The sequence below is a fragment of the Vidua chalybeata genome, chromosome 1 (assembly GCF_026979565.1).
Source record: "Vidua chalybeata isolate OUT-0048 chromosome 1, bVidCha1 merged haplotype, whole genome shotgun sequence".
NCBI classification, from domain to species: Eukaryota; Metazoa; Chordata; class Aves; order Passeriformes; family Viduidae; genus Vidua; species Vidua chalybeata.
Genome location: NC_071530.1, coordinates 139,557,730 through 139,575,379, shown reverse-complemented (window position 1 = coordinate 139,575,379; position 17,650 = coordinate 139,557,730). Strand labels below are relative to the sequence as shown.

The following is a 17,650-nucleotide window of genomic DNA, read 5'->3' as shown; positions in this document are numbered from 1 at the left end:
ATCTGGAGGCACATCAGGTTTGGCTTCTACCCCAGGATTCCACAGGCTCCCATAATCCTTTATAGCTATCTGCAGGTTGGGAAAATAAATCCTTTCTCCGCACTTTTCCTCTGCTCCACACCTGGCACACACAGGTTCCCCGGGGCTTCCATGGAGCCCTCGGAGCAATCCCAGGAAGCACGAACAGCAGGGTTTGATCCTTGTGGCTTTAGGAAAATGCCCTTTTCTAACTTAAACTGGGGAGAAGGAAGAACAGCGCCCTGAGTGGGACTTCTCGGGCGGGCAGGAGCACGCTGAAGACACGGCTGTCGCTGGAAAATCACAGCAAGAGGTCGGGGCTCGCCCGGGCCTCTCCCCCCGCCAAACCCCTCGGGCCGGCGCAGGCCGGCGGCGCCTCGGCAAGAGGCGGGCGCAGTCCCTCGCATTCCTGCCTCAGCAGGGAAGGGGAGCGAACGGGGACCCTCCTTCTCCTCAGCTTCCCCGCCCTAGCCTTCGCTTCCAGCCTGTCCCGCTGCTGGGAGCCCCCGGGGAGCCGAGCCGAGGGACCTGAGCCTCGCCTCGGGCCCCGCTGCAGAGCGGAGCGCAGGGCGGCACAGCCAGCCAGCCAGCCAGGGAGCAATTAAACCCTCCCCTGGCCAGCCCCCGACACTCCCTCCTGCATTTTCCACTCTGTGGTTACGGCGCTCAAAGGGTTCCATTAAGTCACCAAGTTTTACAGGTTCCGTAAAAAAAAAAAAAAAAAAGAAAAGAAAAAAAAAAAAAAAAAAAGAGGGAGGTGGGGGGAGGTGAGGGGGAGTGCGCGAGAGAAAAGTTTGGTCATGGCAGGGAATGTGTGATCAAAGCTGAGCCCAAGCTTCCTGTTACACCGGGACTATATATATATCGTGTCTTTAATGTTGGGAATGTAAGCAGCTGCAGGAGCCTGGCGCTGACTCTCTGCCTGATTCCCAGCGCTCTGAGGTTTCTTCCACCGACCACAATGAACAAGTTCCTGTGCTGCACGCTTGTGGTGAGTCCCTTCGCAGAGGTAGATAGGCTCTAGGATGCACTGCAGCTTCAGACAGCAGGCTGGAGAGACACACGGCTTTTCTTCTGGGGTTTTTGTTTTGGGTTTGGGGTTTTGGGAGGGGGGGGTGGTTTGTTTCTGGGTTGCTTTGTCTTCTCTCCGTTTTCTTGGTGAACCCTTTTTGTTTCATCTCTCCAAACTTTCCTGGTGAGTTTGGAATGTGATGGACACGTTCAGCTCCAGGGAGACAGCAGGGATTTTCATCCCATTCCCAAGGTAGTGGCATGATTTGCTTTTATTTTGCTTTTTTTTTTACTGACTTCCTCTCTCCTTTTGTAAGGCCTCATCATACTGGTCTGAAGCAAAACCCTGTATCGAGTAATGAATTTAGAAACTGTAGGCTGGAATGTTTGTTTCTGATTTACAAAAGCTCCATCCCTGCCTGCCTCTAATCTCTGCTGCAATGGCACTCTCAGGTACTGGGTTGGCTTTCTTATCCAGGAAAACCACTGTGAACTCCACAAAAAAACCCCACAAGTGTGTGGTTCTTGTCTTGGCTTAGAAAATTCAGCTTCATATGCAAGAAGGTGATGAATTAGTAGCTGTGTCAGTAGCTATTACAGGAGAAGTCAGGTTATTAAATCTGGTATAAGCCCCTGTTTAATAAGTTTTTGTTTACTTGGTGATTTAGTAAGATACTTCCAGATGCAAATTTAGAGATGTTAGCAGTGCAGTAAATCTTTCAAAATGTTATTTAATCCATTTAGTCATATGGAATTGTATATGAGTTCAGTTTAATTAAAACCTGCCTACAGACAGATCCTGTGTAACATCTATTTGGAGACTCTTCATCTTTTGCACTTTTTGAAAGGAAACTTTCAAAGAAAAACATTAAAAAATAATATTCAGAGGACGCTCTTGACAGCACAGTAACTTGCTTTTGGGTTGTTTTGGTGAGCACAACGGCATTAATGTTGTGGCAGAGCATTAGAACTGAGATCCATTTATTCTGAAAGCTTTTTATAAATGCAACGAGATTTCCAGGATTTGATGAGTAATGCATGTTTATTACTCTATGTACAACTTTCTGAAAGAGCTTTTTGAGAAGGAAACCCAAAGTAATTAATGGTGCACGGGAAGTAAAATTTGTCAGGCTTGTGGTCAGCAGATTGAAACGCAGGACAACTTTTTCATCCCATGTCTGATGTTGTGCCTGCTTTGTCAATATGAAATTACAGGAAATTAATCTGGGAATTTCAGCAATATCTGGTTATCAACCTAGCTTCTTATCTGTGGCTGTCATGAAATAATCACATCAGGATTTTGATTTTGATTAAATGCAATGTGCCTGTTCATGTTCTCCCACAAAATAATAGCATTTGCTGAAGTGCAGCATAATCCTCTGGCAGATGAGTCTTGGAGGTGAAATACATCTGAGGCAGTACATAACAAAGAGATCATAATTTAACTGCATTATTATTGTTGTTATTATTATTATTACATTTATTTAAAATTATTGTGAAATGTAAGTAAAATTAGTGAAGTTTAAGTACTGTCAGATGTGCTAGAGCTCAGAAAGGTAGCTGTACTATCTGTTTTATAGCTACTCTTTTAGGAGGTACAACTATAGATCAAAGTTCTGTGTGTCTGGCTCACATACCTCCGAACCTAGTTTGGAGACATTGTATCTAAAAAGACTTTTGGGGCATGGTGTACTCTCAGCCTTGGCCTCTTTGCTAAGGTTTCAGAAAGGTTATACATGATGTGGTGGTGCACTCATGTATATGTTGTTTGGTTGGAGCACTAAAGCTGTTTACAAACATTATGAAATTGGAACGAATGGAAAGAAATTCCCCAGAGCTGAATCTCATTACTTGTCATGTAACTATCTTGACTGTTATACTTGACCTTTCTCTATTTTGGATCTCTGGGCACATGTGACATTCTTTTTCTGGCCTGCCTGTTGGGTTTGCTGTGTGTAGGCAGCAGTGGCTTTGCAGCCTGTGAGAGTAGGAGTTATCTTTCTGTCTGACTTTCTTTCTGTCTGCATGTCTGCATGTGTCTTGGTTAAAAATAAAACACTAAGGTTACCAGAAGAATTTTCAAAAGATATAGTCACAATTGAAGTAACACCCACTGTTCAAATCTCATGGAAAACTTAATTTTGTTCCTTCTGTAAAAACACCTGTTTGCACATAGTACTGTCAGTGCAAAGGCAGACTGTAGTTACAGTGGGAACATCCCAGGTCTGGGTTAGCTCTAAATCTTGCTGTCACTCTGGTGAATAACATTCCAAAATGTAAGACACATATTTTGGAGAGTATCTGGTTAGTTTTCCCTGCTTTCTCCCTCTACAGGTTTCAAGGCAAATGTAACTCATATAAATCAAGACTTTCAATTTAGCACTGCTTTGATAAGATGTAAAAGTGCTCTTCATCTGAATTTCATTTTCCTACCACTGAAAATGAAACAGTAGTTTAGCCCCCTAAATTGCTTTGTGAATGACAACTAATGGTGCCTCAAAAAGTCTCTGCAATACTTGACTTTTTGACGTATCACTTTACTGACAGAGAAATGAAGACAGTGTTTCATAGCCTCAGTTTTTGAATATGGGTCACTCAGGAGAGTCACCAATTAAACTCCTTATGTAAAAGAGGTGCCTCCACTTCATAAAGTGTCTTCCAAAGAAAAATAGGTCCTGTTATGTCCAAAGTGAGTGGATTACAATGAAGGAGTTGGTAGAATGGTAGAAGAGCTTTGTAAGCTGAACTCAAACCAGTGAAGATGACTCCATGTCAGATTTCATTGTGTACCTGGCACTTGGCCGTGGTCTGCAGAAAGGTCCTTTGTCTGGGCAGTGCTCTCGTGAGCCTGCAGCAACCCATAAGTCAGCAGTGCTGCAGAGCTGCTGGCCCAAAGAGGTTAAATCTGGTAATTGCATGGGCCTCCAGAATAGCAAGATGAGATGGATGAGAGCAGGATGGCAAGTATTTCGCAATGGAGATTTTCAATAGGTGGATGTGGATCTGATCCAGCATGGCATTGTCACATACTGGATCTGAGATACAAGCTATTGATGAGGAGGACCTTGATAATATCATCCAGTGGTATATTTTGCCAGTGAGATTTCTCTGGGCCTGTGCATAATTTCAGAGAGGAATTTTGCCTAAGGGCTGAGGATATGTGAAAGCCTCCTGCCTTTGTTTTGTCCAAATACTTTGTATAGAAGGCAAAGTAGGAGAGTTGTGAGGTTTTACTTTGAAACCAATGCAAACACTGGGAGCAATCTGACAGATGTCTTGAATGATTATTTATCACACAAGGAAATATGCTTTGGAATACTTGTGGAATGCAAAACAGAAACAGATTTATCTTTCTCAGCAAATTAAACATTCTCCTTTGGTCTACAACCCAAAACCACAAAGCCAAGATATATAATAATATTTTCATATTCTGAAAAGCCACTCTCTTTTCTGCCACAAAGCAGTGATTTAAAGGGATGATGCTTGAAGGATTTTTACTTCATGTGCTTTGCCTTCTAGTTCATTTTAATTCAACAAGAGAAATCAAGCAGCTCTTTGCCTTACATTTAAAGATGAAAGAAAAGGGCGTGTATTTTTTTTTTTTTTGCCCAAGATCTGAAATGAAATTTTACAATCACATTATTTCTCTTTCAAAAGCATCTTCTAAGGAATCAAACAAATGGACTGCACAGGCCTTTTATGTGTATGCTGACATAAGGATGGTATGAAGAAATATAGCTTCAGGCCTAATGTGCTGACGCAATGAAAGAGCTGCTGTCTAACCTTGAGTAATTCATCTTGAATAAGTTCTCAGTATTTACTTGTATCACACTGACTTACAGTAGACTTCTATTTCAGTATTTACAGTTCATCCCAATCCCTCACACTGAGACAGCCATCCTGAGAGGTGCCCATGATTTTCCCTAGGGACATGGAGAAAGATTGAGTTCTTCGGTCTTTTTAGAAGTGAGCTTATGACACTAGAACTCCATTTCACCCAATAGGTTGTTAGATGTAGTTAATTATATTAGGTTTCATTCTGGTTTTCTTTTGCTGTAAGAATTTTGTTATTGATAACATTTCATACTCATAGAACAAAAAAACCCCTAACCTTTAGGGGGTTTTTTAGGGTTTTTTTTTTAGTTTTTTTGGGTTTTTTTTTAATTGAATCTTGCATTTTACTAACCCTAGAAAAACTGTTTACAAATGAATCACGCTAACAATTAATTTGTTGAGTTGTAAAAGATACTGAGCATTATTTTCTTCCCTTAGTGCTGGCATATAAAGAAATGGCTGAGGGTTTAAAACTGAAAGAAACTGCCTGGATCTCTTCAGTCCATTTGCCATCTCTTCCAGGAAATGAAATGTTGTATTTGCTTTCAGAACAGCATTGAGAGCTATATTTAGGGCACATGTGTTTCTTACACCTGCTTCTCAGTGAAAGGCTGCTACCAAAATTCCTCTGACAAAAGAATCTCCTTTTCATTTGCCAGTATAATCCTTTAATGGAGAAAGTTCTTCTCTCTGAGTTCGCTGTCTATCTGTACTGAATCCATAGCTTATCTTGTGACTTGCCATGCTATTGAAAAAGTCCAGATCCTCTCCAAGAAGAAGCTCTCCATTTCCTTCTAAACTTTCTCTGTACCACTTCCTAGTGAATTAACCTTTCCTAAACAAGGATAAACAGAACTTTATACAATCTTCTGAATGACAAATCCATTAATTTGGTCATGTGCAGCACTGATGGATGCCAGCTTTGGTTTCAGAAGGGTTGTAGGATGAACATATTCATTGTCCCTACTTCTGATTCCAGTAGACTGAAGCCAGACTTGTAAGTTCTTCCTTCTTTCAAATAAGTACATGACACCTTTTCCAGCAAGACTAAAATAAGCCAGGCATGTTTATGGAAGAAATCTTGCTTTCTATGAAGCTTTTAGGGAGACCACTGTTCAGAACTAGTAAGTTCTGATCATGGCACTTTCCTGTGCTCAAATAGTGCTTAAGTGAATAGATGACATTCAGGTGCTTAGTAAATAGACCACCTTTCAATATGGACATTCAGATCAATCAGAGGTTTTGTGTAGCTAAGAAACTGCTATCAAGTTGGTCATAGCATAGTTTAGGAGAGGAAATGTCAGGAAGGACATAAAATGCATTTAAATGCCATTTTAATTTGTCTTAGGAACATGCTTTTGAAGGGCCTCTCCTGATCATCTTTATTTACTGTATTTTAGTTTCCATATCAGAGCAGCCCTGGAGTGTACAAAGTGGATTTACCAAAGTAAACTGAACTGATGAAAGCAAATCTAGAGATGGACCCCAGAGACACACCAGATGCACTGTAACCACTAATGCATGCTTGTCCATGAGAGCAGATTGAAGTTAGTCCAAAATATCCCCTCAGAATAATACATAATGTGGATGTCAGGTGCTCGGCACCATCTGTTATGCTCTGCAAATCTGCTGTAACAGGTGATGCAAATTCCTAATGTAAGCACAAACTCAGTGTGTGTTAGGCCAGGAGAAAGGACAATTTAGTGATGTTCCTCTCCAGCTTATTCTGTGGACTGGGGGACAAAACAGTCTTTTCATTCTGTTTGTGCCAAGTTGCTGCAGTAAAACTAGTGAAAATGATATAATTATCTTCCACCATTACTACCAAATTCTTGCAAAACCTCTGAAAAATAGATTGACTTTATTTTGGCACTTGATGTAGGTTTAAAGATAATTTCTGATTTGCAGATTGCATATCAATATTCAGAATACTCAGTTGTGCTATGTGTTTTTGGACTGCATGGAAGACAATTTTGCAGATCTCTTTTCTTAAGTATGATCAAGTAACGTACAGTAGTCTTATGAAGTGTGGTATTGGGGATTGAGGTCTAGAAATGTACTTAGCAACATACTGATGGCTATATTTGGTCTAAAGAAAATCCAGAAGAAATGCCCTAAAAAGACCCATATGCTGTCTATGGGAGTGGTTGATATCTGATGCATAGAAGAGATGGAAGAAAAGGACAGAACAATATCACTATTTTTGTGAATTCAGTTTTTGATTTGGGATTTCTTGATCAAAAGGTGAAGTTTATGTTTAATAGTCCTTTATTATTTTCATCCATTACTATGTCAGGTGAACTCTACTGTTTTCAATGTCCTATGGCAGAGAGTTGCCCAGCTCACTGCACCAATAGGCTCACAGTAGTCAAACAGTAATAATGGTGATCTAGCTCTGTGTTGAAAATTATCTATAAAATGGGCTGGTAAAATTCTGAGATATTCATTGCATATCTTTAGTTTGACCGAAGAATCTTTTTGTCATAATATTTTACTAAATAAAATAATTGGCTCCTGCATACATGTGGCTCAGCCACTGATCAATGGATTACTGCAGCTACGTAGTATGTGTTTCTGGGGAAAAAGGGGAATACAAGTGTGATATGCTTTTCTTTTAAAAGCAAAAAGAAAAAATCAAATGGGAAGACTGATTGTTCTTTTAGTGATGCTGATTTATTTATCCTATTATTATGGGGTTTGGTTATGCTCATTTAGATTAATAATATTCTAGTTGCCATGATTAGTTTATAGTTATTGGTTCTTCCAAGAACAAAACTCAGTATGTCTCACACACATATGGTTCAAATATTCTTTTGCTCAATTTTTAAAATCAATTCCTCTCAAATTGTGTTGAAATGTTTTCAATATTTATTGGCTTATTTTCCACAGCCATTGGTTCTTCAGGAAGCAGGTGCCTCTATTTTTCCCTACAAATCCCTATGCTTTCATACCCTGATTATTGAATTCTAATTAATTTTAATGCTGAATCAATCCGCTGCAGCAAAACTTTATTTGCCTCATACATGGTTTCAATGTAAATAGCTGAGTAAGGAAAATAGAGAAAATCTTGTTATTCTTGCTCCTACATGTTGCAGAGTACAGTTAACAGTTATGAAATTATTCACCTACCTGTTCATTACGAGAAAATGTGTCACCAAGGGCAGAGGCACAACCCAGAGGAGCAGATGCTACTGCAGTGACAGCTCCGGATTTCTGGGGAGCTGTGCACTGCAGAACAGGAGTACTGGTGTTTCTGCACAAGGTCATGCTGCCCATATGACTGGTTGCTGTCCCAAATAATCTTCACAGTGTCAGATTTTCACCTCTGTTGGGAATTGTCTTGGGTTTCCACAGATACCTATGTGAAGTGTGGGTTGATGCTTGTCTGTAGAGCCTGTGCCACATGTTGTAGTCAGATATGTTCTGTGAGGGGAACGCTTGTGTCCATGCAAGTCTTGGACTCTGGGATGCTGTATTATCTATTACTGAATTAAAACCATAGAAGAAAACTTCACTGTTCACATCAACAATTAATGAGATTAGCAGGACTTCCTTATTACTAGAGTCATAGCTGTAGATTTACCAAGGGTGGGGGCATTTTTCCTCAATGTAAAGCCACTCACTATTAAAAAATGTGCTGCACCCTCTTTGTTAAATAGATCACATAAAACATATCCAGTCATTTAAGGAAAATGGAGTTGTTCATCAAACTTCAAAGACTAATAAGGAATTTCTCACAGTGAAAGGTATTGTGCATTGAGACCACAAGAAAAGTGAGATCTCCACCTCTAGAAATCAGATAAGTTATCAGACTTAGTCTAGGGTAGCTACGGGAGGCTGTAGGGAATATCCATACTATCTGCATTTCATTCCTCAGCCCAAGTATAGCTGTATGAAAAGTGGATTCATAGACGTGCAACAGGAGAATGCATTTAACAGTATTTGCACTTGTTTACTGTGAATTGTGTTAGTGCAGATGAAGTTTTAAATTGTCCTTTCCAAACTTAATAAGACTATGGCTTTAGAAGTGCCATGATGTGGCAGAAGTGAGGCCCTTAATGAAGCATCTCAAGAAAATACAGACTTTAAAAAAAGGTTAATTCCACTTATACTCTGGGGACATTTGGAAAAGAGGAAATACATTTTTAAAATTGAATTGGCAACTCTGTGTTAGCTGACATGGTTAAAATTGCAACAAAGACAAGTCAGATCTATAATTCTATTGGATACACTGAAAAATATCTTAGGTCATATCCAGTTTACTTCATCTTTTTAAAATAATGTACAAGCTTTGGAAGAGAAGTGGCACATGCAGCCATGCACGCAGTGCTGGGACAATGCTGGGTTATCAGTGAGGAGAGTGAGCTGTTGGCAGACCCTGTGGAGATCAGGGTGGTTCTCAAGAATTATTTTTGTGGTAGACTGGTGCAATCACAGAACCAAATTTTCAGTTATAAGACAAAGTTATATGGAGGTTGTCTCTGCAGCAAGGCAAGCTGTCTCAGATCACCAGGTCCCCAGTCGTGCCAACAAAGCTGACTGTTGTGGGAAGCAGGAGGACTCTAGCTGTCATGGCATGTGCTGGTACTGAACCACCTTTTCAGGACAGCTGTAAGCCTGTGGTTTTAGGGAGGAAATGAAAGCATTGGCCTGGTCTCTTCCAGCTCATGCAATTGGGTCCTTAATGTGCCCTTCATACCCCACATCATTCTTTACCTCTGTCTCAAGCTGTGTCTTCTCCTTTGATGTAGCTGCCACATTACATCCCAAAAGCTTTTGCATATCAGTGCAAAATTAAATGGAAGGCATTAAAAAGTAACCTCTATTGTTCTAGCCATTAATTTCTGTAAAAAATAGTGTAAGAGAAATAGTGTAAGGCATCACTTTTAAAGGTATCTGTGGTATGGTGCACTACACTGGTCATATTCATATGCTCAGACACAATTTCTTTTGCATCTGAAGTACTCAATACTTAAGAACATAAAGGTGCATAATCCCCACCCTTGCTGTGCATTGGACAAATTCTCTGGTGCCAGTCAGTAAAAGGCCATTGCCCAGTGACATTAAAAGGGTGTAAATCAGAGAAGAATAGTATCTACATCTATGGAAGGAATCAGGTTGGGAAGATTTGCTAGATAAGATCCTAAAAAGTTCCCATTCTAAGATGGACATGGGAGAGTCTGGAAGCTGGCTAGTATCAGAAATTTCTAATGCAAGCATTTGTTTGAAGATAATAATATGAGTGGACTCATAAACTCATTGAATCACAGGTTTTCTTGTGATCATGGTGCTCCCCGCAACTAAAAGGAATTGATGTTTTATTTTCCTGTTGCTAGCTCTTGGACATTTCTGTCAAGTGGACCTTCCAGGATGACTCTCCCCCCAAATATCTCCATTATGACCCAGGGACATCTCGCCAGCTGCTGTGTGACCAGTGTCCTCCCGGGAGCTACGTGAAGAGGCACTGCAGCGCCAGCAGCCCGACGCAGTGCGCTCCGTGCCCGGCTCAGTACTACGCCGACGAGTGGAACAGCAACGAGGAGTGCCAGTACTGCAGCACCGTCTGCAAGGAGCTGCAGTTCGTCAGGCAGGAGTGCTCCAGCACGCAGAACCGCGTCTGCGAGTGCGTCCCGGGCAGGTACCTGGAGCTCGAGTTCTGCTTGAGGCACACGGAGTGTCCGCCCGGCTCCGGGGTTGCCCAGGCAGGTGGGTTCCGCTCCTCCATACGCACAGACGTAATCAGAGCTCTGCAGCACGTCCACGAGTCGTGGCAGTTACAAGATTAGGAAAGAGGCTTGTCCAGATTAAATTGCAGGACAGTAAATTGTGAAGCCAATTGAACCTGTTCTAATCTGCATCATTTGGACTGTAGCCAAAGGAAGGTTTCTCAGTGGAATACCCTGCTCCTGCTGTAATATATAACTTAATGGCAGTAGCAAATGTAGCAAATTGCACTCTAATGAGAAACATGATGGATTGCCTCTTTTAAAGGAACATTATCTGGAATGTAGTATTTGTGTGTGTGATAAATAATAATGGTTTTCATTTTGAAATCTGCTGTTTCAAGCAACTGTATATCTTGACAAACAGCAGGAGTACTACATGTTTGACACCAAGTATATAATTATAACAACATTAATATAGCTCTAGTGTCACTACAATATGTGGTAATAATTAATTATCAGCATCCTAAGTGGAATTTTCCTTTCTTAGGGAAACTGTTACTATTATCAAGCAAACAACCATTTCTTTGTCAAGCAGGCTGGCATAGTGCTGAAAGTCTGGTGGGAATATAGAGCAAAGCAGCGCTTTTCAATGGAGTGTATTCTTCATTTAAGACAACATAAATTGTTAAACCAATAATTTGTTCTTCCCTCAAAACCAAATACATCATTTATTGTTTGGCAAATGCCGTGGCCCAGTTTAGCTCCAGTATTTAACACAACCTGAAAGAATTGTAAACTGTCATTGTACCAGAGCTTGATAACTGCCCGGAGAAGAGCACTGGGGAAGGAAATGCAGAAAATCAAAGTGTCTCAGACACCCGCAGGCAGAATGATTTCCGCAGGAATGACATACGTGCAGTGAGGAACACTAGGGTTGGCCTGTACATTTTAGTGCTGAGCTGAATGACAGTCTGGGAGTCCTTTTCCGGTTATGAACCTCTCACTGGAGAGCAGCTTTGGCGAAAGGAGAAATGTCACTGCTGTAGCTGCTCAGTAGTCCTTGAGTAATTGGTTGATAAAGCTTTACCCTGATGCCTTTCCACTGTTAAGCATTGCCACCTGGCAGCTACCACATTTCCATATTGTAAACCTTCATTAACCTAAACTATACCCAGGGGCTTGGGTTAATGAGGTTCCACTGTATCTCAGCAGCAAGTCAAATGGGGCCAGAAACAAAATCCTCAGAAAGACTTTGGAAGATGAACTAAGTATAAATTGTTTGAGCAATCATCCTGCTGCATCCCTCCGAGCATGGTGAAACATGGCAGACAAATTTCAATCCCTCAGATCAGAATGAAGCAAACTTTTAAAGAAGATAAAATGTTGAATTTTGTAATATCTTGAAAAGTTAGTTTCCAAAAGACCATCAGACTGAACCAGCTAAACCCAAGCAGACCTCAAAAAAGGAATGAAAACATTGTAAAAATAATTGCATCTCCCTGTGTCAATAGTCAGTTTCTGAGGTGAGGCAACATCTAAGAGTTTAATAAGCAAGTACTGCACCGTGTTACTGCTTTTTGCCATATGATAGCCTTGAACTTTGTAATGATGCAAATTCAGGTGAAATAAAACCTAAGAGCAGAAAAATATTATTCTACTCCCACACAGGGAGATGGTGTGGTCCAGTGCCTCATTTAAGGCTTAAAGCATTAGAAATCTGTTTCCCTGGTGCCCATTGTTCATGATTACCCTGGGATATCACCTTCCTTTGTAGTTCCTTTTTGTGAGTGAAGATTAAGGCTTTGTTCCTTTCTGCCGCGGTCGGCCCTGTATGAGGCAGGGTTTAGAGCAGCATTGTACTGGGAAAGCAGCACTGCTGCGAGGCAGCTCTGTCGCCCCGGTGGCGGCTGCCGTTTCCCTGGGAAGAATGGGGGATTCCAGGAGAGTTGGGGGGAGTGGCAGAAGGGCAGGCAGACAGCGGCAATTCATGCCCTTAACAAGAACGGCGAAATAAACAGTGAAGAAGCTGGTAGAGCTGGAGGGTGACTTTATGCTTAGTCCTGAGAACACTGATGGATTACGCGGTATAGTCCTCCCTTGTGCTGCAAAGATTATGCAGCAAGCTCTGGGCAGAACGATGCACCATTTGCAGGAACACTCCTTTCTTCCACTTCCTTGCTGCCAGAACACAACAGCAGCCTGTCTGTAGCAGGGAAAGTTGCTGAAATGCAGCTGTCTCAGGCCAGCGAATTGCTGCCCGCGCGGTGCAGGTGCTGCCTGCAGCTGTGTCCAGCCCGGAGCTGCAGGCAGCGCACATTGCGCAAGGGCAATGCTGGGGCTGCAGAAAGCACAGCATTTGGGAGGGGGCTGGCACGTACCGGGTCTCTGCCAACTATAGACTCCTTCGTTTTCACTCGTTGTCTGATAAAGTGCTAGGTCACGTTGTATGCAAGCACTCTTCTTGATTTCACAGCTGATTGAAAACTTGAGATGCATACTCTTTTCTTCTAAGGATTTCCCAAAATAAAGAAAAGATTACTAAAAAGCTAACATGAAAATAAACATCCTCATGTAAATACTTAAAAAGTACACTAGATGGAGGTATTTTCTTATTCAAATATAGTTTCCAATTTTTTTCAAATAAATTTTAAGAATGTGCTTAAGTTCATGTTCAATAAAGCAGTATTAGATACAGACTTCAGGCACTTGTTAAATGTTGGATGAATAAGGATGAATTAGGAGTGAGTATACAGCGGTATTGATGCTGTTACTTTCCTGCCACTGGTGGTTAGACTGCATAGTTTCAGATTTCATGGATTCATTTTCTTACTCTTTGTAAATGTGCTAGAACCATATGTTGTCATTCTGTTGTTGTATCATATATTTAGTTCTGAAGTCAAACTATGCATTATAAATCACCAATCAAAACATATATGTCTGTTAAATATTTTTTTTTAATATTGGATACTGCTTTCTTTGCTTTTAATGACACTTTATTCAAACCCCAAAAAGAATTTCAAATTTGTTGTCTTTAGCTGATATGGAGTTGGATTGTATTTTTATCTAGAACTGAAGTAACTGATTCAAGTAAGGTTCTGGGCGGTTATCGTAGAGTGAAATTCAGAACACATTTTTTTCCCACTTTTTTACTTTACAGAATATTTGTATAGTTGAAGGATGAAGATCAGACATAGTGTAATATCTGAATAGACTCAAGTAATTGAGGTTTTAAAGATATTACTTTACTAAATTGCTTATTTAATCAGTAATCACTGATTTTAAATTTGGTAACAAACATATTTAAGAGTACTATTTACTGTATTACATCAGCAGGAACATCCTACTCCTAAGGCATCTTCTGTCTCTTTTTTTTCCTAAGTGATTTCTTAATAGATCACAAACATGAAAAGCAGAAGCATGACAGTTTAGAGAGGAATGGTTTTTTTTTGCTTTTTTAAAAATTTTTGTTCCACAGTTGAGGTTATATGTAATTGGATGCATTGTTTTCCTGTTTCCACAGGTACCCCTGAGAGTGACACTGTATGTGAGAGATGTCCAGAGGGATTTTTCTCAAATGAAACCTCCTCCAAAGCAGCCTGTCTTAAGCATACGAACTGTAGTGCCCTGGGTTTCAAAATAGCTTTGAAAGGAAATGAGGTTCGTGACAACATCTGTCAGGAAAATACAGATACGACACCTCAAAAATGTGGAATAGGTGTGTATCATATTAAGGAAGAGTGCTCTGCAAACATACCTTTAGTTATCATTAAAATTAATTTACCAAAATCTGGGATAAAAATACCTAGCTTGTTAGCTCTTTGCCTGCTATGGTGATGGCCATAGTAGAATTTTAATTATTGTAGCTCAGACCAAAAAGAACTCAAGAACAACGAGAAACAGCACTACAGAGACAACTTCTTGGTCTGTTTTTTAAATACTTTTTCTTACCATTCTTGCTGCTTGGTTGTTTTTGTTTTTCAGTTTTGTTTTTTTTTTTTTGTCTGAGACAGGCAAGGGAAGAGATCATAACAATTGACATCTTCTCTTTCCAATTTCAGATGTAACCCTGTGTGAGGAGGCTATGTTCAGGTTTGCTGTTCCTACTCACGTCACACCTAACTGGCTGAACATACTAGCAGACAGCTTGCCTGGGACAAAGGTTAGCACAGAAAATATCGAAAGGATTAAACAAAGGCACAGCCCTCAAGAGCAGACCTTCCATCTTTTGAAACTATGGAAGCAGCAAAACAAAGAACAGGATATGGTCAAGAAGATTATCCAAGGTATCTTATTGTGATAGCATGTGCATTATAAAAAACCGTCTGTATGGCGTTTAAAAAATTGCTTGGATCAAATACTCCCTGGGGATATGTTGTGTTTGGAGAAGGGCCTGCAGGCCTTCACTGAGATACATCGAGGCAGTAAGCATAGAGAAGGGGAGAAGGGGGAGCAGGGAGAAGGGGAAGAAGGAACAGAATTCCACTTCTCCAGATCAGTCAAGGACTGAATTCTTCCCAGACTTGTTGCCCACTTTGGAGCATGTGTTGTGCCATGACCAAGGTCTTTTTTTGAGACTGCACGACATACAAAGAATTTTGATCAAGTGACAAAACTGTTTCCCACTGTAATATCTGAACAACCGAGGTTAGAGTGAGCTGGTTCTCTGCAGCTGAGAGTGCAATTTGTCTTCTATAAAGTAGAAGCTGATATTTTGGATTGGGACATTTATCCACATGGTGGGGGCACATGGGAATGAGGAATACATAGACAGGCTTTCCCTTCTTTTTCCCTTCTGGTACCTCTTTGTCATGCTGATTCATTTTTTCCTTTGATTCAGCTTTGTTTGTGCTGAATATTCCAAGACACGTTTCAAAGATGAGATAGTGCTACAGTATTAATAACAAGGTTTTTTTACAGTAGTCAGGCTAACTCTTTTCATGTAAACCACCATCAACAACGACCACATTTGAATGACATTTTGTCCACTCAGAATAGATTTGAAAATTGCTGCAGAAATAGTTTTTTTACCCCTCTGCTATTTAGTATGTATGCTTATGTCAGTCTGTGAAGTGTCTAGAGTACTTCAAAATTCAAAATTACTATTCTAACAAAGCTTGCCTAGGCATTTCTGAAGAGAATGAACTAAATTTTCATTCACTGGAAGCAAATACTAGGAGTCCTGTCACATAAACACAACATTTTACAGTATAGATGGGCCCAAAAAAGCAAAGATTAATTATTTGAAGCAAAGAAATTTGGAAAGCAAATTCACCTAGGAATTTTGGAAGGTTTTTTGCAGGCTACAGTAAAGTTGTAATGTGCTGTACTTAACCTCTCTTCTCTTTTTGCTTTCTATAGATATCGATCTTTGCGAAAACAGTGTCTTAAAGCATGTTGGCCACCTGAACCTCACCTTTGAACATCTCAACATGCTGATGGCAAGCTTACCAGGCAAGAAAGTGGGAAAAGAAGATGTTGAGCGCACAATGAAACTATGTCAACCCACAGAGCAAGTTCTGAAGCTTCTCAATCTGTGGAGAATAAAGAATGGTGACCAAGACACCATTAAAGGTTTAATGTATGGACTGAAGCACTTGAAAATGTACCACTTTCCAAAACGAACCATCCAAAGCCTGAAGAAGGTGATAAAGTTTCTTCACAGATTTACAATGTATAGATTATACCAGAAACTCTTTCTAGAAATGGTAGGGAACCAACTTAAATCTGTGAAAGTAAGATGTGTCTAACTCAAGATATGTTTCTTTCTCCACTGACTATTCTTCCCTAATTACTGCCAGCAGTAATTAAACTGGAATGTTATTTCAGCACATTTTGATTTACTATTTATAGAAATGCCTGACTGGAATAGTTCTAAGTCTCCTGCAGTGGTTTTGAAGATGTTTTTTTGCTGTTTTTTTTTTTCTTTAATAAAAATCACTTTTGTAAAAGCTATTAACCCGATGGTAACACTAAGGGCCTGATTCTGCATTTTTGCACATTCAGAGTTGAAAAGTCCCACTATAGTCACTAGATGAGAAAGGAATGCCAGACCAGGCTCTACTCCAGTATTTGCTATTTATATTCTTCAAGGAATAAACATTTTTGTTGTACATATTTATTAAGTTAAATGGATATGAGACTGAATTTTAGGAAGAGAATTGGAAAGCACACTGTATATTTTCTAGTTAAACAGATATGATTCCATATATTTTTCTGGCAAAATTTTGTAGCATGCCTTAAGAGTTATTAATTTCTTTACAGTTTGTATTTAAAAAAATGTATTATTGCTTAGTGTTATTTGTATAAGTTGTGGTATCTTTTGGTAAGGATGTTTTAATTTATCCAATGATTTTAACTCAAATACGGTGAAAATATAGCTCAAGTGACCTGAATATTTAAATATTCTGTGAGGAAGTGAATGTACCATATTTAAGAAGCTGGATTTTTATATAGAATTTCATAATCTTATTTTATAAAGCAATTAAATTTTTCAGTTTTGTTTTTGACTGGTGTTTTACTCTTGATTCTAAAGTAGGAACTAATTACACAGACAGACTATGTGGATTTGGCAAGTTATCTTGGGTTTGAGTCTTTGCTACTCCCTGTCTGGTCTAGTAGTTAATATGTGAACCAAGTAAATATTGATCAGCACTGGATTTTCATGATCACTGCAAAGGTGTAGAAGAAGCTACAAAAGTCTTGATGGTTCCAGTCTAAAAGGTCCAGGTGGCTGTATGGATTACAACTCCATAGACACATTTGGCCCCACACCACTCTTGGCCCAGTGACATTCTTGGAGAGCCCACAACCTTTGCCCTAACCACAGCTTGTAATTTCATGGAGGAAAGATGATGCATGGGCCTGACAGGCTTGGAAAGCCTCACATATTGCCACTGTGTTTAAAAGAAGGGAGCACAGAGAGGTCACATAAAAAATAGTCATTTACCATTTCCCTCAGCTACAGAATGAGGCACCTACAGAGTCCTGAGCCCCATAAAAACAGAACAGAGAGTGGATGAGTGTCATTATCAAATGCTCACAATTTTAAGGACCAGTGGTCATTCACAATGCAAGCCAAAGGCTTTGGTGGCTTCAGAGAAAGACTGTACTCTTGGGTTTTT

At 40.1% G+C, this 17,650-nt stretch overlaps 1 protein-coding gene across 1 annotated transcript; it reads left to right on the top strand.

Annotated features, from left to right (window-relative positions):
• Positions 1 to 810: 810 nt before the first annotated feature.
• TNFRSF11B (TNF receptor superfamily member 11b) lies at positions 811 to 17,035 on the top strand. The gene is made up of 5 exons (XM_053966352.1): positions 811 to 1,009; positions 10,200 to 10,569; positions 14,050 to 14,244; positions 14,588 to 14,812; positions 15,888 to 17,035. Exons 1-5 carry the CDS (start codon positions 980 to 982, stop codon positions 16,274 to 16,276), a joined length of 1,209 nt encoding a protein of 402 aa, XP_053822327.1. The 5' UTR covers positions 811 to 979; the 3' UTR covers positions 16,277 to 17,035.
• Positions 17,036 to 17,650: the final 615 nt, after the last annotated feature.